Source organism: Pteropus alecto, unplaced genomic scaffold, assembly GCF_000325575.1.
Source record: "Pteropus alecto unplaced genomic scaffold, ASM32557v1 scaffold134, whole genome shotgun sequence".
In the NCBI taxonomy this organism is placed as follows: domain Eukaryota; kingdom Metazoa; phylum Chordata; class Mammalia; order Chiroptera; family Pteropodidae; genus Pteropus; species Pteropus alecto.
Window position 1 is genome coordinate 2,083,218 of NW_006436283.1, and position 25,255 is coordinate 2,108,472.

The following is a 25,255-nucleotide window of genomic DNA, read 5'->3' on the forward strand; positions in this document are numbered from 1 at the left end:
AGTGGAGGGCGCACTGCCCGTTTCGAGACTGGCACGAAGCTGTGTAACCAGGACGCTGTGCTTTGGCCTATGAGCTCCGAGGAGCCAGGGAGCTGGGTCCGGCTGGCGCACTGCTGTGGCCCCACTGTGTACAGAGGGCCGGGGCACGACAGACACCCTAACGCTGGAAGGAATGAAGAAGGTGCTGCCGACCCCTCAAAGGTGAAGACGGCTGGGGGCACTCAGGTGTGGTGGGCTGGGGCAGGGGAGACTTCGAAGCCAGTGGGACAACGGTGGGGACTGAGCCCTGCTCATCTCCGGGACTCGGCAGCCGCCCCGACCACCTGCAGGGAGACAGCTGGCAGGTTGGAGCTGACCTCGGAAGCTTCCACTGCACACGAGCACCCCTCATCACGGGGAGGAGGCGCGCTCCAGGCCCAGGGTCCCTCCGCCGACAGTGCCGCAAGCAGTGAGGGTACTGCCACGGGCCCTGCAGAAGGATGGCAGGCGCGGTGTGTACTGGGGACAGTATGCGCCAGGGGACAGTGTGCAACAGGGACAGCGTGCACCAAGGGACGGTATGCATCAGGGGATGGTGTGTACCAGGGGCAGTATGCACCAGAGCACAGCATGTAGCAGGGACAGTATGTCCCAAGGGGCACTATGCATCAGCAAAGATGCCAGTCGGTTCCCTGTAGCTTCATCATCATCATTCCTCTGATCAAAGTTCATCACTCTTTTTGGTTTGAGAATCCCATTAAAACGTCCGAGCATTTTAGTGATTCTGACGTGAGCTGCTAGGGTGCCCCGTGGAGAGAGTTCCTCCAGCTCCTAACAGGCTCCCGCAGGCAGGCGGGTCGATGTGGGTTTCCCGGTTTATTTAATTTGTATCTTGTTCTTAGGTCATTTCTGGTTTCAGTCCTTCCCACCAGGGCGTGAGTGAATCAAGTGAACGAGGTGCGTGTATATGGCGTGGTCTCCACGGTGCAGAGATATCGAGATGGGTGTGCATGGGAAGGAGAGTAGAAAGAGGCGGTAAAGATTCCGAGGTGCCCTCGCTGAGGGGCGACATTAAAGTGAGTTTTTCTTTCCTTCTTTTCCTTGTCGATATTTGCCAAAGTTTCCGTAACGAGCGCACGTCAGCACACGGCGCTCCGTGGTCGGCCCTCCTGAGCCCGGGCGCTTAAATTCGGACAGGTGTGTGTCGGGGGGTCTTGTGACGAGCAGGCTTTTTGACGAAGAGGGAGAAAGAATGAGAAGGAAGAAAAGCAAAGCAGCACCGGTTGAGCTTTTTGAAATAGCGTTTTAAAAATAATCAGGAGCAAGGACCAAAGAAACCTGTTGCAGCTTAATAAAAGTCACGGCCGGTCGACTTCGTGCTCGTGAATTTTAATGCAGGAGAGGCAGCGTCATTGATGCCGGGCGGGACTGGACGAGCCAAGGACAGTGCGGTTGGAGCAGGGACCTGAACACACCTCTCCGAGAAATGGCTGACCGGTGGTGGCGTGGGGGGCTCAGGCCCCGGGACCTCACACGTGTGCTATCTGTGTATTTGGCTCCCTCACTCCAGTCCTGGGGAGAGCACCCAGCTCCCTTCGGGGTGCTGCCCCTCGCCCTCTCCACGCGGTTGTGCGTGTGTTAGGGTGGGCGTGGTCATGGGTCCCGGTTGCTTAGGTGGCTCCGGGCCTGGGGACAGCTGAGCCTCCAGCTGGGGTGGTCACACCCCTCCCCAGGCCTTTTGCCCGAGGACCCCGAGGGAGAGCCTTACTTCCTCTGAGGTCACTAAATTGGAGGGCTGTCACCAAGCCCAGGCCCTGCACCCGGGACGGACGAGTGTCCTATAAGACCCTGAGATCAGCCCGGGGAGGGAGGCGGGGTCATTGGGAAAGAACAAAATATAGGGAAGAATAGAGAGAAGCCTGGGCCAAGCCCAGAGCTGTGGGACCCGCCGGGGCTCTTCCTAGCAGGGACGTCCCCTTGGCAGCTCGAGCGAACCTGAGCTGGGTTTCTGCTCTTCCCATCAGCCTGAGACCATATTTTCTTGCAACTTCCCGTCAGCCATTCGTAAGACTTACCGATGTTCTAGGCCACGCAGAATATCGAATTCCGAAGCGGGGAGCCGTGCAGGCCCCGGACCAGCGGGTACGGCAGGAGACTAACGAGAAAACAGCTGGCTGTGTGTCGGGAAAGAATCCAGGCGCGTCAGGAAGGCAGACCCGGGAGTGTCGACCTGCCCCGCTGAGGATGTTCGACCTCTGTGCTCATTAGCGGAACAAATGAAAACCGCACCTCGCAGGCGTAGACGGTGGGTGCGGCTCCGAAGACGGCCGATGCCCAGTGCTGGGGAGGATGCGGGGAAGCCACACCGCACACGCTCCCGCCGGGAACGCACAGCCGGGTCGGTCAGTTTGGGAATTAGTTTGTCAGTTTCTTAGGAGCTACAGACGCACTCACCATATGGCCCAGAGCCCCCCAGGTCTCTCTCCGAGGGGGCTGGAAACGTATGTCCCAGCGGATCGTGTCCACGAAGGCTCATAGCAGCTTCAGTCATGACAGCCAGATGCCCGTCAGCTGGCCCGTGGATAAACTGATGAAAGCGACGAGGTGGACAGGCCTCCAGGTGTCCTGCTCAGTGGACGCAGCCAGACGCAAAGTCGTACTTACTGCACGCCTCCATTTCTATGAAATTCTAGAAAACAAGAGACACAGGAAGCAGATTGGTGGTTGCCTGAGCCAGGGGAGGGGCGGGGATTAACTGTCAAAGGGCACGTGGGGACTTTTTGGCAAGATACTCCTCACACTGGACAGGGCCGAAGTTCTAGAAATTTCCTTCACCGTATTCAGGATCTCCTTTGTCTCTCTCATGGGACAGCCATACAACAGCATGCTTTATTGCCATGAAAAAAATGTCGTAGAATTTTTTTTTCTTGTGGGCACACAGATATGTTTTGTTTTGTTTTTAAACTGATCGTAAAACTGTATACCCAGAATGATTCTGTGTTAACCACATCTATGTCTGGAACTACAAAATACAAAAGTCTGGAAACACATTCGTGTAATTTTTGCTCGTTTTTAAAAATCGCGTCTGCTCAGTGCCCATGTGTTGCTTACAGAAGGAAAAACCATAAAAGGTACTTGCAAAAAGTCCAGGGGCCCGCCATTCCGGTCTTTCCTCCACCGTCCTCTGTGTCCTAAAACCTAATCACGGTGGGGCTGTGCGACTGTCCACATTTACCAAAACTGGTGTGACCAGCGTTTAAAACGAGTGTATTTCACTGCATGCAAACTATACCCCAAACACTCAGAAAACTAATAAAACCGGAGAAATCGGAATAAGCTCTGTGGAGGGTACCGCCGCCTGCGTCGTGGCCATGACCTCGAACTACTGTTACGTGGGAAGTCCTTCGGGGGAGGCTGGCAACCCGCAGGAGCCGGAAGAGGCAGTGACATCTTTCTCTAGACGAAGGAACATGAAGGTGGCTCTGCCCACCTGGATTTCAGACTTCCGGCGTCCAGAACCGTCATGGGATAAATTTCTGTTGCACCAAGCGGTGCAGGTTGTGGCGGTTTGTCACGGTTTGTCACGGCAACACCTAGGATGCGAACGCACCCAATGTGAGGGGCCCTCAGTGCTGACACCGGAAGGATCCTGAGCAAACAGGGAGGCCAGTCCGCTGGCACTTGAAAGAGCTGCCATGTTTTTTGAACCTCAGTCAAAACACGTGCGACAGCCCTGGCTCAGGTAGCGTTTTAAGGTTTTCACGCGTCGTGACTGGTCGTTTTTCTGCATGACGCTTTCCCCAGAGGGACAGAGGGACGTCTGTCTGTCCCTCTGGCGTCCTGCTTTGTGTCGCACTTGGGGCCTTCTGTCGAGGCCGGTCCTGGACGTGCCGAAGTAGGAATGGGGAGGGGGCCCTCGGTCTTCTCCGTAGTCCCGAGTGTCTCCGGGGGCGTGTGAGCCCGACACGACCCAGCCCGTCCTCCTCTAAAAAGAGATGCAGGCAGCCCGGCCCCTGGAGGATTACGCAGACGATCTGGCTTCCAGCTGGACGTGCAGCCGGATGACAAAGTGCCAAGTGGTCCTCACCCTCCCAGTGCTTGTTCCCGAGCCGGATACACCAGTGCTTTCACTTAGGAAAGAAGCAGCGGACATCTGGGTGGCAGCAGGAGCCCAGAAGCCCACCCCGGGAAGGGGCTAGGCTTTCCCGGCTCGCTTCCATTTGCCTTCTGCCTCTGTTTCTTGTGGGACCGAACCGGCAGACCCACTGATTCCTAGCGGAGGGACAGCTGGAAAGAGCACACTGCCCTCCGCCGTCCAGACCCCGTCGTCACGGTACTGATGCAGGCACGGGGGTGGGGGTGCATGGGGGGGCAGTGCTGGGCAACGCCCTGAGCACAGCTGTGGACACACCCTTCTCCCCCGGCCCCTGGCGACCGACCTTGCTGCTGTAAAGTCAACAGCTGGAAGAAGCGCTTTTGTTCCGACCCAACCGGGGCCTTGATGGGGTTCACCCTTCCCGCTCCTGCCCTTCCCGCTCTGGTCAGTGGCGGGAGGAGTCCCAGGAAGCCCGGAGCCCCTCGCTCAGCCCCGGCGCCCAGGGTCCGGTGCCTGCAGACGCGGCCCCGGACGAAGCCTCTGGAAACACAAGTGGGAATTCTTTTCGAGCCTACAATTTCTCAAGTTCACGTATTCAGAAACGTCTCTTGCCCTGAAGCTGGTGGTCAAGCGGCAGGATGGGGAGGCGGGACTGAGGATGGGGATGGTGGGGAGGGCTGCGGATCCCTCCCGCTGTGGGCACAAGTGAGGGGACCAGTTTGCACGGTGGGGCTTGGGGTGGGGAGACCTACCTTTTCAAGCATCTTGTCTTGTATTTTCCTTACATGTTGTGTTGTTCATATATGTAAAAGTTATCTATGCTCACTGTAAAAAAGTATTTTGTTTTTAATGTGTATTTAAGGTATTTTAATGTATTTTTTATGTATTGTGTTTTCTCTATATGTAAAAGTAATATATGCTCATGATAAAAATATATGTATAGCCTGTCTTTTTTTGATGTTTTTTACATATTACGTTTTTCATGTATATAAAATAACCAATGCTCCTAGTAAAAATAGCTTGCGAAATTGAGATACGCCTTGATCACCCACTATCAAAATGAGAAGTTCAGCTTTGATTTTGGTTAAGTGCTTTAGAGTAAAATCAGCCCGGAACCAGAGGGCAACGTCACCTGTCCAGCTCGTGTCCCAGGTGGCCTACACCTACCTAGCCCGGCACGCCTGCTCCCCGAGCCTCAGCTGGGCCGGGGAACCTTTCCTCACCGAAGACTCCACGCAGCCGGCGGGGGCTGCAGCTGGCCTGAGATGAAACCGTCTGGCCCAGGATGGAATGTCACCTGCTAACGCACGGTGGGGGTGCTGTCAGTGGGTGGCACAGTTTTGCCAGCCGAGGGCCGGGGCTGGAGCTCCGTGGGGGCAGGAGACAGGCCTTGGCTGTAAGGAGGTTCTCACAGTTGGTGGACGTTGATGATGAGGTTATGCCTGGATTTTTTTAAGGTGGGGAGGGAGCCAGGTTGAAGGGGGGTGGCGAGAGGGAGGGTGGGGTGTCGGATGGTGGGCCAGGAGACCCCGTTTTTGGAGCAAGACACTTGCTGACTGTGTTTGTTGGTTCCTGTCCGTGCTCGTTGGCCCCACAGGTGAGTTGGGTTTTCCTGGAACTAAAGAGAAAAAGGCCGGTGGGTGGAAGCCTGGGTGACAAAGGGGACAGCTTCTGTTTCCCTCCTCTGGTCTTTGTCATTGTCCGGGGCTGACTTGGCCAGGCCCTGGGTGTAAATCACAGACTTTTTAAGCACCTTGTGCTTCAGGCTGAAGGTCCTTTGAAAAGATCGACCTGACTGGGCATTTTGCCTGTTCTTTTTCCTGCACAGCGAGACGTCCCACCTGCTTCCAGGTGGCCTTGCAATTTAAACCTGGAAATGCTAGAGCCTTTTCCGGCAGCCACTTCGGATGACTCGATCGCTTTTCCACATCCTTCGTGCGTGCCCCGCTTTCTCGTTCTGCCGTGAAGCGGAACGTTTTCACATAATCCCAGGGAAGGATTTCAGCGTCCAGATCCCCAGAGGGCGCAACCTGGATGTCTGGGCTTCTTAGTGCAGCTGTGTGTGCAGCGTTCGGTACCCCGGACCCCCTGCCTGACCAGCTCACCCCGGCGTGCACGCGCGCGCATGTGTGTACGGGCTCACACAATCCTGTGTACACAATTCCTCTGCATCCTGTGTACATGAAACAGACACTTCGTTGAAAAACGAAAACTGGTATTTGTTAAAACACAAGTGCCGGGCACCCAGTAGGAGACAGGCCGTGGCCGGGCGCCGAGGGAACACGGGGACAGAGACAGAGCCACCGGCCTCAGACTCGCGGCCAGCGGGCTCAATTTGGTGGCTAGATGTGATGTGAGGGCCATGCAGAGCCCAAACCAGTTTTATAAAAAATTTGGTAAGATATACATAACATAAGCTTTGCCCTTTTAACCGTTTTTAAGTGCCCAGCTCGGTGGCCTTAGGCATGTTCACATTGCTGTGTGACCGTCACCTCCACCGTCTCCAGGATGTTCCCGCAGTCCCACACTGAAACTCTGTCCCCATCAAACAACGACTCCACACCCCCTGCCCCCAGGCCCTGACGGCCTTGACGATGCTAGGGACCTCCTCTGAGTGGATTCAGTATTTGTCCTTTTGTGACTGGCTGATTTCACGTAGCATAATGTCCTCAAGGTTCATTATGGCAGGCGTCAGGATTTCCTTCCTTTTTTTGGTTGAAAAACATTCTATTGTGTGGATGGACCACATATCCACTTCTCCATCAACGGACACTTGGGTGCCCCGCCTCTTGACCTCAGGAGTTGGCGGGCTGTGAACACAGGTGCACAAGCACCCAGCAGGGCTGTTAAATTCACCGAATTAGTTGTCAACGTTTAATAATTGGGAGATGTCGCCCCCCCACCTTCCCCTCCCACCCCCGAGAATAGCCAGTGTTCAGCCTCCTGTGAAAAATAGGGCGGTCCGGCCACGCTGGCTGTTGTCCTTCGTGTCAGTGATCACTGGGGTGGGCAGGAGCCTCTCCTTACCCGGGGGGGGGGGCGTCATCTGGACCCCGAGACAGAAGGCTGGCCACCGCATGTTATTGTGCTCATGCCCTTGTTTCTCTTACAGCCGAGTTAAGAAAAAAGCAAAATACGTCAATTAACTGCGTCTCTATCAAAAGTGGAAAATAAAAAACAGGTGGTGAGGTCCCCACGTTTCGAGGAAAGAATATTCCTGCGTATCGAACATGCAAACAGGTAGGTCTGTGGGCAAAGGTTTGTTTCGTAGTGTGAGATAAACCAGCCCTTCTCTCGTCTGCTTCCTGTTGGTGTTTCGGGTGACGTCTGGTGGGGGTCTGGGCGTTCCGGGTTCCAGGAGGGGCTCGTCTCTATCATCTGGATAAGGACATAACTGCCCCCACGGCAAAGCAGCTGCAGCAGTTGAAGGGCGGCCTCCCGAGAGATATGTTTAAATCCTAACCCTCGATACCGCTGACTGTGACCTTTTATGGCAAAACGGTGTTTACAGATGTGATTAGGGATCTGGAGATGAGATTGTCCTGGACTAGGGTGGCCCTAAACCCGATGACAAGTGTCCCTACAAGAGATAGAGGAAGAGACAGGCCACGTGGTGACGGAGGCGGAGACTGCCGTGAGCAGCCACCAGCCCCCAGACGGCAGGAAGGACACCCCCTTCCAGAGGGAGCGCGGCCCGCCCACACCTGGCTTTCAGGCTTCCGGCCTCCACAGCCGTGAGAGAAAAAACCTGGGTCGTTTTCGGCCACCCAGTTGTGATACTTTGTTCCGAAGCCACAGGACACCCCCGCAGCAGGGAACTGGATGGGCCGTGCGGATGGAAGGGAAGCGTGTAGCCGTTAACTTAAAAGTACGGCTTCGGCGGACACAAAATGCAGGTGGCCTTTGGCTGCTCGTTGGCCTTGTGGTCGGAATCAGGGGACAGAGAGGCCCTGCCCGGTCCACGCAATGGCGACGGGGTCCGTGCTCCCAAAGGCGCCGAAGCTCCACGGAACCCCCACTTTAACAGGGAGGAGAGTGGGCACAGAGAGGGTGCGACGCTTTGCCTGGGGTCTCATACGCTCGATGGCAGCACCGGACGTGGCATGAATGAAAAGAAAGAGCAAAACGAGGGTGGCGACGGTTTGTGGTCCCCACGTGGGTGACCGGTGACCGGCAACTGGACCCTACTGGGCGTGTCACCTTTAAGGACAACCGGTAGGTCCGAACAGCGTCTCTTTGCCGTCGGAACTTCGGCCCTTCGGAACGGGCCATCCTTCGCTCCGCGTGCTCGCCGGTCCTTCGAGTTTCTTTCTAGAACTGACCGACGCACGTTTAGTGTGGGGAAGACACGAACCCTCTAGTCAGCTCTGAGGAGCGGCCGCACCGAGAAACGAGCCACGCAGAGCAAACCCTGTCAGGGCTTCCCGGGGCGGAAGCTCCCACCGGGGCGCGGCCGGGGAGGGCGCCCCCGCTGGACGGAGCGCGGCCTTTCCGTCATCGGGGCTGCACGTCACAGCGCTCCTGCCACCGTCCTCCCTGCTGCGTCCACCCAGGACGGGGCGCGCTCTGCGGCCGGTCTGCTCAGAAAGGCCACTTCCTGCGTTTGTCAACCTGCGATCACACGGTTGCTGGGGTCTGATGAGCGACAGGGCCGTTTCTCACACTGGGCCACCAGCCGTCCATTCACGGGGGTCGGGGTGACGCGCCAGAGCTGGGGCCCAGAGAAGCGTGGAGAAGTTTCCTGGTGCTCCCTGAAGGGTCCCCGTCTACCCTGCCCCCGCTTCTCTGCTGGAGCGGCTCCAGCTCTGCTGGGAGTGGGGTGGGCCACCTCCGAGTGGAGACATGCCCAAGCTGCTCCTCCTGGCTCCCCTCACCAAGCCCATCCCGATGGGTCGCTGCCAGCAGCCTTCGTGAGCCAACCGGAGGACTGCGGCGGCCCAGCAGACTGAGTCCTGCTGTTGTCGACACTTCGTGGCTTGAAACACAGCCGCTATGCGGCCTTGCTGCTTTGCGTGTGTGTGCGTGTGTGTGCGTGCGCATGTACATGTGGCGGGGGGGACCAGAATCTCTTTTTTTAAATTGTGCTACAATACACACAAACATAACACTTACGTTTCAGCTACCTTGAGTGTACAATTCAGTGGCATTTAGTACACCCCAGTGCCAGGCACCCACCACCTCTACCTAGTTCCAGAGCATTTCATCACCGCAAAAGGAAATGTCGCCCCCGTTCCCCCTCCCTCAGCCCCTGGCCACCATCGACTGCTGTGTTTCTAAGGATTTGCCCATTCTGGATATTTCATGTACATGGAATGATATGATATGTGGCCTTCTGCGTCTAGCTTCTTTCACTGAGCATGTTTTCGGGGTTCACGCATGGTGTGGCCTGTGTCGGCGCCTCATTCCTTGTGTGGCTGAGGACTGTTCCGTCGTACGGATATGTCACATTTCATCATCCACGCTTCTGTCGATGGCCGCTTGGGCCGGCTCTGCTTTCTGGCTGTTTCATAGTGGAACATTCGAGTACATGTTTTTGTCCGAATACCTATTTTCGGCGCTTTTAGGTCTGTACCCAGGCCAGGTGTTGCTGGATCATAAAGTCACTCTATATTTAACTGGTTGACAAACCACCAGACTGTTTTCCACAGCAGCTGCACCATTTTACACCCCCAGCAGCTATAAAGGAGGGTTCCAACTTTTCCACATCGCGGCCAACACTTGTTATTCAACTTAAAAAAATTTTATTGTAGTCATCCTGGGGGGGGGGTGAAAGCGAGTCTCGTTGTGGTTTGGATTTGCATTTCCCTGATGACTAATGACGCTGGTCTGTCCCCTGGGGCGTTTGCACAGCCTCCCTCACGTTTTTTTCAACTCCTTCTGCAACGGCAGGTAAGTCACTCCGCCCTCTAAGCCTCTATCCTCATCTGTCCAAGAGGGATGTAAACTAGGCCCACGGTCTTTGAGCTGCTTTGTCCATGTAGCCCCTAAAAGAATCATGTCCCTTTGGCATCTTTTCAGGTTGATATCTACTGTTTTTTGGGGGTTTTTTAATCATTAAGTTTACAAGGTTGTGAAGGATGCGATTTCTGATGTATTGTAAAATCCAACGTTTGAAAGACAAAACCGGTTTCTCGCTCTATTATAGAAGCAAAACCTGACATTTTGTCCTGCTTCCGATGTCATCGAACGAGTCATATTTCTCGGTCAAAGACAAACCAAGCCAGCAAACCACTCGGCACCCCAAGATAAACCAAAACCACAGAACCCCCAAATGATAAAACCCTACTATTTCCTGTGAACCTCGATTCTAGTCCATAACGAGAATGTTAATCCTGACCTTTGCTCTTCCCATTATGTGTCCTGACCTGTAGGGTCAGCATAATCACAGGAAAAAGTGGCTGCTGTGCCCGCCCCTGCACAGACCAGTGTAAATTTGGTGACTTTGGTTCTCTCGCGATTTTTTTCCCTCTTTAAACACCCGATGGCTTTTCATATTTGGTGAGCCGGTCCTGAGGTCTGCCTCCTCCGCCCTCTGCAGGAAAGCTTTCTTTCCCCGAATGCATCTGCCTCCAGCCTTCTTTGGGCATTTCTCTGAAATATACCAAATGAAGTGTAAACGATGGAGCAATGTGACTCCCCCCAAATTCTTCTTGGGTCTTTTCTCGTCCCCCCGAACCCCAGCGGTCCTGTTTCACGTCTTCTGCTGAGTTTTATTTTAATAAAAACATTTTATGTTTGAAAGTAATCCAAAAGAATAAAAATTTAAAAAATTAAAATTTTTTAAAAAAGAAAGTAATCCACTAATCGCCCAAGCACGTGTGGGCAACAAAACATGGACATAATTTAAATTTAAAATGTTTTATTTCCTGTGACTCTGAGACTCTCAGTGTTTAAAAAAATTCTGGATTGAAAGTTGATGCTGTTAATGAATCGATTAAGCCAACATAGACATCTTAGAGTTCCGGTCTGTATGGATCTCATGTGTGCATAATATTTAGGCGGTTGACATACGACGCTGTGAGTTTTCAGGCCGTTCGTGAGTCAGCGGATGAATTTCATCTGAGCTGCGGTTCCGAGCGAATTCCATCCCTATTTTGCATAATTTTTATTGGCACGGACTATGAGACAACTTGTTTATATAAATTCACACACGGTAACGGGATAGTTTCATTAAAGCTGTGCCGCTTGCTCCACATTTTGAATTTCTTTGGCGATTTAAACCCAAAGCCCCTCGGCGACTTAGCACCAAAAAAAAACAAAAAAAAAAAAACAAAGCAAAGAAGCGGACGGATCAGGTTCTCCGGGGGAGGGAAGGGTCCCGGCCTCCGCACTTGGTATGTAGGTGGCCCGGTCCCTTTCCTGACCCCAGGTCCCCACGTGTCCCCTCCTGCTGCCTCGCGAGATGGGGGCGGGGGAGGCGACCTTGGGACGCCCGGTATGGATTAGGGGACGGCGGCGTCCCTGAGATGGGGGGTTGTCCCAAGGCCCAGCCCCATGAATGCCCTACCCGGGAACGCGCCGGTGGCCCGGACACGCTCACCCTCGGACCCCTGGACCCGGCCAGCTGCGCGTTCGCCCGGAGGGAGCCAGGGGCCTCGGGGGTGCGAGCGCCAGCGCTTCCGGTGGATGCGAAGTGGGGGGCTGGGGGGCTGCGCTTACGGTTCCTTTGGGAGGGGCATGGACCCCGGTGCGACCCCGCAGCGGGCTGCGCCAGCCAGCGCAATAGCCGGGGGGCCGGTTCCCCGCGCACATCCTCCGAGTCGGGTCCCGAGTGGGTGCGGGGCGCGTGTGTGCGCTGTGCGTGTGTCTGTGGACTGTGGAGTGGATGCGTGGCGTGCCCGTGTTCGGCGAGTGCACGTACAAGGCATGTGTTTTGTGTGTATATGGTGCGTGTGGGATGTGCTATGCGCAGTGTGCGTGTGACATGAGTGTGCAGCGTGAGTGTGAGGCGCGTGTGCCGCATGCGGGGTTTCGTGTCCTGTCCCTCCTGAGACCTCAGCTCTGCTCACGAAGACCGCGTGGCTGGCAGCCTGCGGCACGGGAACTTGGGGCGGTAACCCAGAGCGATCTCGCAGCAGGTAACCATGGCAACAGATGCTCCTGCCCCCCCCCCGCCCCCCTTGCCGGGGTGGGTGTGCGCTGCCGCGGGTGTGCTCCAGGGCGGGTGTGCGCTGCGCACCTCCTACTATGGGCATAGGGGAGGGGAGGCGCGAGGAGGGGCTCACTCGGAGGTCCGGGTGCACTGCCCTCCTCGATCCTTGCTGCTTGCCTGAGGCACCCGACCCGGTATCCCCCTGGGGCCTCTGTGGGCCGCGGTTGGGGGCCCAACGATTACTGCTGTCCGCCTACCAGCCAGTGGAGGCTCAAAGCACTTTCTGCTACTGGGCGAGGAGGCGCCGCAAGGCAGTGGGCCCTCAGGGTCCTGCTCGCTCGAGAGGAGGCTGCAGATTCTAAAGATGGCCTGGACCACGCTGCCAGCACAGTGGTCTGGTTGTATGACCCGGTTCGACACAGGCTCGTCCGCAGTGGAGAGGATAGGACAGGGGCCAGCAGCTCACTGGCTTCTGGAAAGAACAGATTTACTAGCCTTAGCGAGTAGAACCTCTGTGGGGAAGGGCTGGCCAGGCCCCAGGGGACAGAACTTGGACATAGCTGCGTTCCCCGCCCACTTCCACCCAGAGCCAGCCCGTGAGTGACACTGTCTCAATTCTTACCCAGTTAAACATGAGGAGGTTGGGCTAGACTAGTTTTCACTCACTCATTCATTCAAACCTTTATCAAGTACAGTAATTCTCAGGTGTGGTTCCTGGACCAGCAGCATCAGAATCACCTCACTTGGGCTCCATCTGGCCAAGGAAACGTCCACACTCCTTGAGCAACTTCCCCAGGGCTGGTCTGAGGGGATTACAGCCACCTCAGAAGCTGGACGAACGGGAGGGTCTGAATCCCTCTCTGCTTCCGAAGCTGCCTGAGAAAGGCTTCAAGGGGTGTGAGGACCCCAAGGACACTGTCTCCTGGTGACAGCAGGCAGGGCTGGCTGTAAAGGGGGTAAGGGGACAAAGTCCTGACAAGGGGACCTTCGCCGTCCCGGTCATACACGCTGCCACACATGAAGCACCCAGCCCACGTGGAGATGTTTCACGCGTCACTCCCAGCCCCTGGACTGGCCGGCTCCGGCGGAGGCCTGCAGCTGACGGTTGTGTGCGGCTGACGCGTCAGTGTGCCTCACCCCCAGTCATCTGTGTGACGCCGGCGTGTGCTGCACTGCCTTGTTCCAGCTGGGTTTCTCCACCCTCCGCTGCAGTGGGGCGGATGGCGACAGGAGCTTTGTACCGTGAAATGCAGCGTCAGTTTTCAGCAGAGCGAGAGGCCAGGCGGGGAGCAGAGCGCGCGCGATGCAACGTATGCGCGGAGAGGCCCGGGCCAGCGTTCGGGAGGCCAGCGCTGCGCTCCAGAAGCTCCCCAGGGTGACCACGTGGTTGGAAGGGAGGGGAGGCCGGGCTGGGCAACCTCCAGCAGGCTCGCCACCGGCCAACCCCCTTTACACATGTTGTCATGTCCACCAGACACCCCACTATTACTTGGTCACCGTTTTTCTTTAAATCACCTCGTTCCCTTCACTTAATTTTACAAGGAAAAAGTTTAAAATAACAGATGTGAATGGAAAATCGGTAGCGTCCGCCCCAACCTGGAGGCCAGGCGCACCGATGTGACGGAAAGGCAAGAGCGAACGAAGCCGCGTTGTGACATTTCACCCAGAGCTCTGCGCCTGGGCCCTTCTCTGCGGGAGAAACGAGAGGAGGAGCAGGTGGACGGACAGGGCCGTGCGCCCCCGTCTCGCCGCTCCCGACCCTGTCGTCTGTAGCTCGTAAGCGGAGCGCACGGGCCTTCCGCGGGCCAGCACCCGCTCTAAGCAGTTTGCAGACGTTAACGCCTTTACTCCCGAGACGGGGCCCGCTACCGTTCCCCATGTTACAGGGGAGGGAACCGAGGCCCAGAGAGGTTAGCAACTTGCCTAGGGCCGCAGAGCGTTGAGTTAGTGGGAGCTGGGTCGGAGCCCGGCCATGCGCTCGGGGTAGCAGCTGTCACACGTTCAACCCCGCGGCTGCACAAATGGGAAACGGAGCGCCCCCCGCAGGCGTGCAGCCCACCTCGGCTCCTGTGTTCCTGACACAGGAAGCTCCTCCAGTGAGTCAGTCAACCAAAGGGACTTTTGGGGGGTCACTTGTGACGCCAGACATCTAGGCTGGCAGAATAGTTAATGTGGGATGGACCAGATTCTCTTTCTCTCTCTTCTGTTTGAGAACGACCCTCAGCCCCTCCGTGGGCCCAGTACCCGGAAGGCAGACATGGAAGCGCGGGCTCACAGCACAAGGCTGGGTGTCTTTTGGAGACTTGGGGGACATGATGGTGACCCCGGCACATGTGAGCACTCACCACTCCTCCTTGGGTAACTCACCTGGCCCCCTCCAAACAGGTAAGGCTGACTGCGGAAGGCCAAGGACGGATTTGGGCCTGTCGGTCAGACGCCTGGGCAGGGTACCTCTGGGTATCCTGCAGGCAGTGGGGTGACACACTGCTGGGTGAGGGCCTGGGGGCCACAGGGCCTTTCAGGCTGACAGGTCCCAGCGTGGGGCTGCTGCTTCGACAGCTGTGGAGGGCAGGCTGGGACGGGTCTACCCTTTCTGAGAGTTCTCCAGGGGTGTGTTTTATGTCTAGGTGCTCGAGACAGACAGACAGACAGACATGACCCCTCTCCTTCCCCCTGTCCACCAGTGCTGGTCTACTATGTGCCAGATGGACCTCTAGTTGCAAGTAGAAGCCAGAGGTCCAGGGAGGAGGGCTGGTTCTCGGGGAGGAACAGGCAGACCCCCGGGAGAGCCACCCTCCAAGGGAGTGTCTCGAATTGTTGGGCTGGGTTTGTCGGGAGCTGCATTTGACGAGCTCAGCACTTCTGCCTGCAGGGCTTCAATCCCCATGGCTGCCATGGATGCAGCCCCTGCCGGCTGCGACACCCTGAAGTAACCTCATCACCCCATCCCTCAGGCGAGGAGGCCGAGGCTCAGGAGGTTAACTGCCACCGAGGCCACAGTTGGTGGTGGGGACAGACTGGAGCAGGGGTTGTGCTGACCCCGAAGCCCATGCCCTTAAAAAGTGGTCTTGAATGCGTTGTCCTTGAAGTGGCTCAGGACCCACAGTGTCCAGGGGACAAGGTGGTGGACAGCACCCCATCTGTTCCGGCCTGGCCACCCAGTCCGCTCTCTGGAGCCAGTCAATGCCCTCTCTTTCTTGAGAGCTCTCCAGGGGTGTTTTATGTCTAGATGAGACACACAGACACACACACACACACCCTCTCCCCCCACCCCCTGCCCGCCAGCGTGGTCTTCTATGTGCCACGCGTTCACTGTGTTTGCTCGCCGAACAGCGTGGCTTAGAGAGTCCGGTGCGCCATCGGTTCACAGAGTCCCCCCACCCTCCCTCCACACCTTTCCCTTTCTAATGGGAAGCCCGCCCTTCCTGCGCCTCTCCCCTGCGTCCAGCCACCAGAGTGAACGGTTCCCCTGTGCTTGTTGGCGGCCCCATGCGTTAGGAACTTACTACACACTGGGGCCAACTGGTAAGACCCTAAGAAAACGCAGGCTTTAGAGAAAAAGGGTGGCACCCACGTCGGCCACTGTGACTTCCTAAGGACCAGGTTTGTCCTCTATTCCCATTGGGGCGACCACAGCCTGAGAGCAGGAGCCGGCCAGCCCCCCCGCCGCCTGCCGCGGCCCCCTCCGTGGTGGAGGTCGTTGTGGGGGGCAGGGTCGGGGCGGCTCTCCCCCCGCAGGCTGCGCCTCCCGGCGCAGAGCTCCCGCGCGCCCCCGCGTGGCCACGGACAGCGGCGCCGCCCGTGGGACCGGTTCCGCGGAGGGAGGGGGAGGGGCCGGAAGGAGTGGGGGGCCGAGCGGGTCTGAGCACCGTGGACCCGTTAGCCCGCCTGTGCGTTCGCAGACTTGAACCTGGGCAGGGGCCGTACGGCCAGCACCGTGAGGACCAAGCATGGGCTGGGGCTGGGGGGACACTGAGGCATGCGGTGCACGTCCCTCCCGGTAGGCTGGGGACACAAGGCCCATCTGTGTCCAGCCCAGCAAGAGGGCGGGCTCAGGGCCTTCTGTGTAGCTTCCGGAGGCTTCCTGGAGGAGGTGGGTCTGGAAGAAGGCGAAGGAGTTGGTTGGGAAGACGGGGCGGGGCGGGGCGGGGTGCGGTGAGGGGGTCTGTGGAGGACAGGAAGCATAGGTGGGGGCGAGGCCGTGGTGGGGAGTGGGCTGGCCTGCTGGTGGCAGACAGTGGGAGGTCAGGCCGCCAGTGACAAGGGCCTGTGGGGGTTCCTGGCCCTCACCTGGACTAGGAAGGCCCAGGGCGGGGGCGGTGGGGACAAGGGGTGGGGAATGATTGGGGGGCTTTAGACCCTGCCTCAGGGCTGGGAGAGGAAGGGAGGGGGGTCACGCTTTTCCGGGGAGGGCACGCACACTGCAGACCCAGAGGGAGGAGCGCCTGACCGTGCCGAGTCTCCCCGACACTGCCTGCTCCCCCCTGGGTAAGGAGGGCTCTGCTAAGTCACACGGGGACTTCGGGCACTGCCTTTGGAGTGGAGAAACCGGCCCGCAGGACAGCGGCCCACGTTCCAAACCGGCTTCACCAGCCGTGATGAAAAGCCCAGCGCGGACTTTACCGTCAGGCTCTGTGCGCTGTGCGGGGACAGTTACCTGCGTGACAGTGCCTCCCGGGACCTCGCGCTGGGAGCTTGAGACTGGCTGTGGGGGGAGCGTTCGCACCACGGCAGTGGGCAGGGGCTGCACATCGGGGCTTTTTGTCCTTTTCGGTCTGGAGGGTGGGTTGGCCGGCGCACCACCGCAGCTGTCCCTCCGGGAACCCCGAGAATGGGTTCGCGCGGTCTCCTCTTCTTTATGCTGCGTTTCCCGTGAAGTCTGAACGGTGACGTTCGCTGAGCCCGCCTCTCGGTTTTCGTGAGAACCAGTGGTTGACGGACGGGTTTGTAGACTGAGGGTCAGCGACACCTTATTACGTCCCTTCCTTGTGATGGAGCCTCGCCTCGAGGGCCTGGCCCGCACCCCCAAAGGGCAGCGAGCTAGTGGTGTGGTCTGGGTCACCGGCGATGAGACACAGCTCTGCCGCTTTCGGTGCCCCTGGACTAGCCGGCTGACCGCTCGGCTCCGGCACCTCGTCTGAGTAAGAGGGCTGGGTTGGCCAAAACGATCTTTCTGGTCTCGTCCCGCTCTGCTGCGTGGTGGCTCTGCCATGTCCATGAGCACCTCCCGCCACCACATACATCTTTGTCACTCCTCATGAAGGCCGTGGTGACTCAGCTCTTCTCAGTCTATGCGGTCCCCACCCTCCTCACGGCTCAGTAAGCGGCTCCGTCTCCCACGGGGCAGCCGAGGCCCTGAGCCTCAGACCCGCCTTCGTTCCTCCCGTTCCTTCACGCTCGCTCACGAGCCCGCCACAAACCGTGAAAGCCAGGCCCCTTAAAGGTCACTTGAATCTGTGCATTTTTCACGATCTCCACCTGCCACCAAGATGTCCTACTGGAACCCCAGGTGACCTTCCAACTGGCTGTACCTGTTCCATTCGCGAGCTTCTGCCCAGCGGTTAGCACGTTCACGTGCTCATCCACGCCAGAGCACCTCATGTCCTCGTGTCACTCGGCTGGGGGGTCCCCACTGCCTGTGGGGTAGCCTCCCGACTCCGTCCCTGCGCCCAGCCTCTCACACCAGCCTCCAAGAACAGCAGCCTTCTTCTCCTCCAGAAACATCGGCAGCCGGTCCCCCCGCGGGGCCCCGCACTTGCTCTCCCCCGCCTGGAACCTCGTCCCCAGGGCTTGGCGTGGCCGGCTCATCGTCATCATTCAGGTCTCACTGCAAATCCACCTGCTCAGAGGCCCCGTTCTCGGCCAGGCCCCCTGGCCCTGCCCCTCAGCCAATGTTCCCTTTGTATCCTCTGCTTTCCCGGCCCCCAAATGGCAAATTCTGGGGTGTAGGGCCCAGCTTTCTGGCTCACCATGTACCCTAGAGCCCAGACCAGCGCCTGACACCGGGCAGGGTCCCACTCTGTAGTTCTAAAAGGAATGAATGACTTGCTTCTGCTTTGGCCGGAGGGCTGGCGTCACAGGGCAGAAATGAGGGGCTGTCCCCCAGCAAGCCGAGTCCTCTGAGCTCCCCGCCCCCGTGTTCCAGGAGCCCCGCCCCCGAAGCTCTCCCCCATATACACCACTGCTTCCGAGTTGTTCCCGGCAGGAGGGGAGGAGGCTGGGCGGGTGGGTCCTATCTGGGTTCCACGCCTGGCAGAGACAGGATGGGCCTGCACGTCCTGAGGACTGTCCTCTGTGGCGGGGTGGGCCCAGGGTGATGGGGGGGTCACCAGGCTGGAGCACAGGCAGCGTGGCCTCACCCTCCCCTCCCCTCCCCTCCCGGGCCTCTGACCTAGAGCGATGGGCATTATGCCGCCTTGGCCAGAACTGCAGCCACCAGCTGTCCCGTCACTAAGGGCAGCAGCCGCCATGCGAGAGGGCAGACCCTAAGGGAAAGCAGAGGCTCCAGTGAGGGAGGGGAGTGGGAGCACGTCACTCACCCCAACTCCCTGGTGCTGGGCACCGTGCCCCAAAACGCCCCCACGAGCCCCCTGAATTCCTCTCGCCCCCCTCCTGGTCCACCTGCCCCGCCGCACTGGCCTCCCTGTGCTCGTCCAGCACGGCCCCTCACAGCCCCTGCTCGGCCGGCCTGCCGGCCTCCAGCCAGGCTCCCACTGGGGTGCCCCACTTCTCAGCTCCGGAGATGGGTCGGGGTCAGGGTGGAGAGGAGATGCGGGGGCGCTGGCAGAGGATGACTCCGGGAAGGAGCCGCTCACGTGGCCGTGTGGGGGACACGCAGGTTCCATGGGACCAGGAGCCCAGAGAGACACTTCGTACGAAGTCAGCACCTGGGCAGACTGCCGGCTGCTCCGGCCCTCAGCCTCCCCGCCTTGAATGTGTTCGCGTCCACCTGTCCACCCTCCTGCACTGCCGACATGCACACTGCACGGAGTCAGGTGTCCTGGGAGTGTCAAGGACGTGAACTGCTCCCAGGAGGCAGCCACGTGCGGGGCTGGCGGGGCACACCCACCCGCAGCCACCTGGCATCACAATGAGCGCAGGCCCACCTGAGGGGGCGCTGCCCACCTGAGAGGGTGTGGGCAGCGGGGCGCCAAGGTGGCTGTCGCTGGCCTCGGGCATGAGGCCCAGCAATTTGCACATGAGCTCGTACATGTGGACGTTCTCGAAAGGCTCCACCTCCAGGCCCCTCCGAAAGTTGGGGCCCACCGCCTGGAAGGTGGTCTTCATGTCCAGGACCTCGTTGTCGAACTGCACGTTCAGTCTCTGTGGAGGGATGGTCCTGGGTCCCCCTGGGACTGCCATCCCACTGCCTTCTCTGCCAGCACCCCTACAACACCCTCCCCCAGGTGCTGGAGTTCAAACATGGGGGCAGGGGGATTCTGAGCCTCAAAAGGTCTGTGGCACAAAGACAGAGCCTCTGCAAAGACCCTGTGACCTAAACGGAGACCCCAGTAAACAGGATGGAGCTGTCACACGTACATGCACGCACTCCTAGTGCATAGTGATAGCTGCGTCCCTTTGGTGGCAAATGTCCCTCAAGTTGGGGACTCGCTAGAAACAGGGGGTGCTTTTAGAGAGATGGAAAGAGACCAGCAGCCCAGAGAAGGAGCCCCTTCGGCGTGCGCCCCATGGGCAACTCACCCCGTGGATGACGTAGCCGGGGTCGCCGTACGTGAGCAGGGCGGTGACCCCGTGGTTCCCGGCGTAGCGGAGGGACTGCGGGAAGGACCCCTTCTTGTAGACGTGGAGTCTGGGGTGGGCGTCCTTGAGGACCCCGTGCACCTTCTCCAGCATCCCCTCCTTGGGGAGCAGCATGCCGTTTGGTCCATCGTCTAGGAGCTCGAACTCGATGTCCTCAAAGCTGAAGCTGGGGACCCGTGGCAGTCCGCCAAGTCGCCGGCGTGCTTGTCGATGGTGCTCGTGCTGTGGTCGGACGTGGTGACCCGGTCCCGTCGAGGCTGCTCTCCAGGCCGCTGGGCCCGATGCTGTCCCGGAGGTAGCCCACCGCCCCGTCCACCCGCATCACCATCTCCTTCCCCTCCTGGGACTCGGGGCCGTACTTGGAGCCCGTGGAGTCTGGTTCCCCAAGGCAGAGGGCGGCCAGGCCCAGGTCCTCTCTGTGAGCCGCGTCATCACGGTGTCGGTGCGGGGTCGCCCCTCCTTCTCGTCTCTGCAGTTGTGCAGGACACTTTCCTTCCAGCTCGGTGTCACGGCCATGCCTTGGTAGGTGACATTCCCGCCAGGGTAGAAGAAGAAGCTGGTCCTTAAGCCCTGCCAGGGAAGGCGGCGTTAATGCCACCGCACTGCTCCCCACCTTGCTCCCTGCTTGTCCCACGTCCGCTAGCACGTGGCCCCCTCCTGCCTGCTTCTCTGAGTCCCACTTGCTACTGCCCCTAACTGCCGCCACCAGACTCTTTATTTTCGAAAGGCCTTTAATGACTGTTCTCTTGGGGCTGATGACGATGTTATGGAGGAGAGCACAGGTGCGTGGACTCAGCCCTGAGACAGTGGATATACAAGTGTCCCCAGATAAGCAGTGTCCTCATCGCCACCGTGGCCCCAGGCCCCTGGAGGGCACCCCCGCTTCTGGCCTGCGGCCCCGCCTCTCCCGGCCGTATTCGTCCAGATGTGTGTCTTCAGCCCTCCACCCACATTCCATCGCCTGCCCTTCCAGCCTTCAATGGGGTCATCTGCCCACCTTTCCATAAACCGACTGCTACTTCATTTACGGATTCACCTGCCCTTCCGACCAGCTGTCTGCGCATGCCCCGCCGCCGGCCACGGCCCCAGGCCGCTCCGTTTAGACGGATGCAGGTGAGCCAAGCTCTCAGCTTCGGCTTCCCCGCGAGTGGGCCCGGCGTCTGGGGAGCTCCTTCCGGAGCGAGGGGACTCAGACTTGACTTTGCTGACTGAACGCCACACCGCCGGGGTCCGGAAGCCCCCAGAGCATTGCAGGGTGGTGGGCTTCTTGGGCCGACGCTCCCACGCACCTTGCTTTATCTTTGCCCCTGAGAAGTTGGCGGCCCGGGCCCGAGAGGCTTGTGGGAGGGGAAAGGGACAGGGCTGTTTTGCTGCTACACGCCTTTGTTGAGTTATTTTCCCTGTGCGAGCCTCCCACTCCCACCCCCAGTGCCAGAGGATCCAGAGGTGCAGCTTCCTCCCTGATTGGGAGGACGAAGGCCCCCCTCTTGTCCCAGGGCTCCCTAGAGGGCCCCGCCTGGCTGTGTCACTCACCATCAGATCCTCATGGGCGCCCAGCGCCCCCTCCTTCGGGACCCAAAGTAATACCCCTCTGCGTCACAAACCCGGGGACTCCCAAGGTGGGGAATGGGTCTGCCGAGGGGCTCACAGAGTCACGGCCAGGTCCCCCTCTCCCTGACCAGCTGTCCCCGTGGGTGTGGGAGCTGCTTTACCTGCCTCTGGGCGGTGATCCAGATGGGCACGCTGCCATGGTCCCACCACCTCTGGACGCCCAGCGTGGCGTGGCAGGGCAGCTTCACCCCGCTGGCCGTGTCGTTGTACATGTTCTCGATGTATCTGCCTGCAGGGGGCAGGGGTAGGAGGGCGGGAAGCAGCCACGCAGAGGGGACTGGGGGCAGGCTGTGTCACCGGGGGCCGGCGGGCGGGGACTCGCAGTCGCAGGCCCGTGTTCTCTGACCCGGTGGCCCTGCCTCCGCGTGTAGCAGCGCATCCTGCAGCTAACCGTGCACGGGTGCTCACGTACACGCCTGCGAGGACGTCGCCTGCAGCCTCGCTGGTTTTGCAAAAGATCAAGAGCAACCTGGGTGGCTCTCGGGAGGCAAATAAATTAGGGTCCAGCCGTAAAATAGGACCCTGGGCAGGAATTTAAATGAACCGAGTGGATATTCGTTTTCTGCGTGGGAGAGCACGCACGTGATGTCGGAAGGGAAGGGGGCGGGGCTGCGGTGAGTATGTCCCCCCTCCCCCTCCCCATCTGCGATAAATTAAGGGAAAAGGTGCCATGCAGGAAGGAGAACCGGGTGCCGCCATCTGTGTCTGTCAGGGGCCGTGGTCACAGAAACGCTGGAGTGGGCGTGGCCATCGGCACCGAATGGCACCCCCAAAGCCGTGCCACCCCGAGCCGCGGAGTGTGACATCATCTGGAAGTGGGGTCACCGCAGATGTAACCGGTTAGATTAAGATGAGGGTATTCTGCGTGGGGGAGGGGGGTGGCTTTAATCCACTAACAGGTGTCCTTACAAAAAGAGAGACACTGGGGAGATGGCCGGCCATGTGACAAGGGGGTGGTGACTGGAGGAATTCAGCCATCAGCCAAGGAAGCCTGGGCCCCCAGAAGCTGGGAGAGGCAGGAAGGACTCTCCCTTGGAGCCCCCCAAGGGAGCCAGGACCGGCGACACCTGGATTTTCGTTCAAGGGCAGCTGGGGGCAGGGGCAGGCGAGCCTCAGGCTCTTATCTCGCACCTTCCTGAATCCCAGCCACACTCACCTCCTCCAGAAGCCCTCCTGGGTCGCCACCCTGGCCGTCGTCACCATTTAAAATGAGATCACGGCTGTATTTATTTGCCCTGACTGTTGCCACCTACGGCGAGGGGTGCTGACATCCCCGTGGCCGTGCCAGGTCTCCCCAGTGAGTGTCCCCTCTGTGTCTCTCCTTTGTCCTTGCACGGTGCCCCATGGGACAGGGCTGTGTGCATGCACTGGGGTTCCTTCTGGGTTTCCCCGGTTTCTCAGCACCCCTCCTCCCACCTCACCACCAAGACCCTCCTGAGGCTAACACTCACCAGTGACCAGGGTGAAGTGGCAGGGGCCGGTCATGGTGACAAAGGTCGGGGTCACATAGCGAGCTTTGACCCCATCGTGCGCCTTGGCGTCCAGGTTGGGAGTGCTCCCGTCCAGGTTGGGAGTGCTCCCGTCCAGGTTGGGAGTGCTCCCGTCCAGGTTGGGAGTGCTCCCATCCTGGTCGTCGTTCCAGTGGAAGCCGTCGAGAGACACCAGGAGCAGCTTGTTCCGGGAGCCCTGCCGGCGGACGGGCACCCCAACCCTGGAGCCAGGAGGTGTGGCCAGAACCACAGCCAGGAGGATGGCTGAGCATCTCATGACAGCTTCTCCAGACAAGCGTCCGGGCTGGTCCCTGCAGGGGAGCAGAGCAAAGTCCCAGGGTCACCCAGTCGATCTCATCCTGTGCGTCTTTCAAAACGATACTGAGCACGTACCTGAGTGAAAGAAAGAGGTCCCTGGTCGCCCGTGTCTGTGCCACCCCGGCCCAGCCCCCATGAGGCACCTGCCTTTATTACCAGCTGAGCTCTCTGAGCTCCATGCTCCTCCCACCTCGTGCCATGTCCTCCCTGGGGAGGGTGGGGACCAGTGCCAGAAGGCTTGGAGAACAGAAGGGGGCCGCTCCATCGGGATAGCCTGTGTCCCCACGCTGGTCTCATAGCAACTCTTGGTCCCTGTGCCCTGTTCGCTCTGACCCCGGAGCACCCGGGGAGGCCTTTGGGGTACCTGCGCCTCAGGTGTGCATGGGCCAGGCCTGTGGGGGTGGGCTTCCCATGGTCCGGGAGCTCAGGGCCCACAGCTCAGCCCAAGGCTGGCATTGTCCAGGGGAGTCCCAGCCTGAGTGGGTGCCTCTTCCCCTCCCTGGGGCCTCCGGGTCACCAGGGCCAGAGCGCCAACCCAATAGCTCACATTAGTGTCTGCCCTGTGGGTCCTCAGAGGCACACGGGCGTGGACGGTCTCGTCTGATGGACTTCGGCACCAAGGTGATCATAACACGGGGCTCCCTTGTCACCCTGTGCTCCCGGGGGCGGGGGTGGGGAGCGTGGGAGAAGGACCCTGAGTCCAGTGTGCATTTCTCTCACTGTGCCCGTCTGTCTCTGCCTCTCCCTGTGAAGCCCACTCTGTGCGTCAGGCACTGTGCTAAGTTCTGGGGACACCCGGGTCCGAGACAGACATGTTCTTGTTTTCATTCTGGTTGAGGACGCACAAAAGAAAACGAATAAACAAGTAAAACAGTAAAATAGAGTCGTCCAAAAGAAATAAAGCAGGGAGATGAGACGGGGCATCTGGCAGGGGACGCGGCGGCCCCCACTGGTGGATCTTCCGAGAGATTGACGGGAGAGGGGGTGATCCTGGGGTCACGGGCCGGGGTTGGGGTTGGGGTCGGGATAGGCTGGGGGCGCCGCGGTGGGTCCGCATTCCTGGGCAGTGCGGGGTCGGGGGGCTGCGAGGGTTTAATCAAGGGAGTGGCTTCGACTCATCTGACATTGAGAAAACGAGCCGCCCCCCCGTTTGCAGGTTGAGGGCGGTCTGTGGGGGGCAGGAAGGGATGTGGGGTGCTGGGAGGGGAGGTGACTGCGGGGCAGGAGGAGGTGGTGGCTGTGACGGATGCTGAGGGAGTTGGGGGGATTTGCCGAAGGCACTTGCTGCCAGATCGCTGGACGGGGAGATGGAACGATCCAGGAAGACCGCCGGTTCCCGCCTGAGCAGCTGGGGGATGGCGCAGCCTGTGAGCGGAGGTCAGCGGGGAGGTCACGGGGACCAGGGACAGCAAGCGGGGTGGAGGAGGGGAGAGCTCAGGCTCGAGGCCGGGAGGTGAGCCACCGAGTCTTCTGACGTCCGGGCTCCGCGTCTTCTAAAACAAAATGGCTGCCGGGAGTGAAGACTACACTTCCCAGCATTCCCTGCAGCGCGGTGCGGCCACGTGACCGCACCCGGACCAATACGGCCGAAGGACAACGTCGCCTGACACCGCAGCCAGCTCTGCTCCCCTTCTTTTGTGATTCTTGCTCGGTGTGGGGCCGCAGGCTCAGCGGCTGCCCCAACCGCGGGATGAGGGGCGCCCGGGGAGGGCCCGCTGGGGGGTGGCCCAGGACGGCGGCCCCGCTGCGGCGCTGCAGAGGGACTCGCGCCGTCTGCCTTGGGTGTCGCGTTGCTCTCTGTCGCAGGGCGCGTCCGAGGCGATGATGGACTGGTGGCTCCGGGCGGCTGTGCTGCCGCTACGCGGGCAGTGACGTGACGGGCCGGCCGCCGCGGGGGTGGCAGGGGCG

At 59.5% G+C, this 25,255-nt stretch overlaps 3 protein-coding genes across 3 annotated transcripts in view; all 3 read right to left on the reverse strand.

Moving 5' to 3' along the window:
- Positions 1 to 8,958, reverse strand: part of CBX2 (chromobox 2) — a 23,587-nt gene extending 14,629 nt beyond the window's left edge. The window contains exons 1-2 of the mRNA XM_025047108.1: positions 8,950 to 8,958; positions 8,687 to 8,786 (exon numbers count right to left, since the gene is read on the reverse strand). Coding sequence (XP_024902876.1) covers positions 8,687 to 8,786; positions 8,950 to 8,958 — 109 coding nt within the window. The remainder of the gene's footprint in view (positions 1 to 8,686; positions 8,787 to 8,949) is intronic.
- Positions 8,959 to 15,742: 6,784 nt separating this feature from the next.
- On the reverse strand, positions 15,743 to 18,297 carry LOC112480045 (proline-rich protein 2-like). Its single transcript, XM_025047189.1, has 2 exons — positions 16,825 to 18,297; positions 15,743 to 16,266 (listed from the first exon to the last, which is right to left on the reverse strand). The coding sequence occupies exons 1-2, from the start codon at positions 17,404 to 17,406 to the stop codon at positions 15,760 to 15,762; spliced, it is 1,089 nt and encodes a 362-aa protein (XP_024902957.1). The 5' UTR covers positions 17,407 to 18,297; the 3' UTR covers positions 15,743 to 15,759.
- A 276-nt stretch (positions 18,298 to 18,573) lies between these two features.
- ENPP7 (ectonucleotide pyrophosphatase/phosphodiesterase 7) lies at positions 18,574 to 24,244 on the reverse strand. Its single transcript, XM_025047109.1, is given in 8 exon segments — positions 18,574 to 18,652; positions 19,150 to 19,490; positions 19,869 to 20,104; positions 20,107 to 20,182; positions 20,185 to 20,345; positions 20,348 to 20,498; positions 21,641 to 21,768; positions 22,991 to 24,244. Coding segments are annotated over 8 exon segments (1,488 nt in total). The 5' UTR covers positions 23,307 to 24,244.
- Positions 24,245 to 25,255: the final 1,011 nt, after the last annotated feature.

Coding starts and splice junctions, on each gene's coding strand:
- LOC112480045 (XM_025047189.1), bottom strand. CDS start 17,406: ATGTGGTGGCGGGAGGTGCTCATGGACATGGCAGAGCCACCACGCAGC. Junction 16,267..16,824: donor CGGGAGGCACTGTCACGCAG/GTAACTGTCCCC, acceptor GCCTTCTTCCAG/ACCCACCTCCTCCAGGAAGC.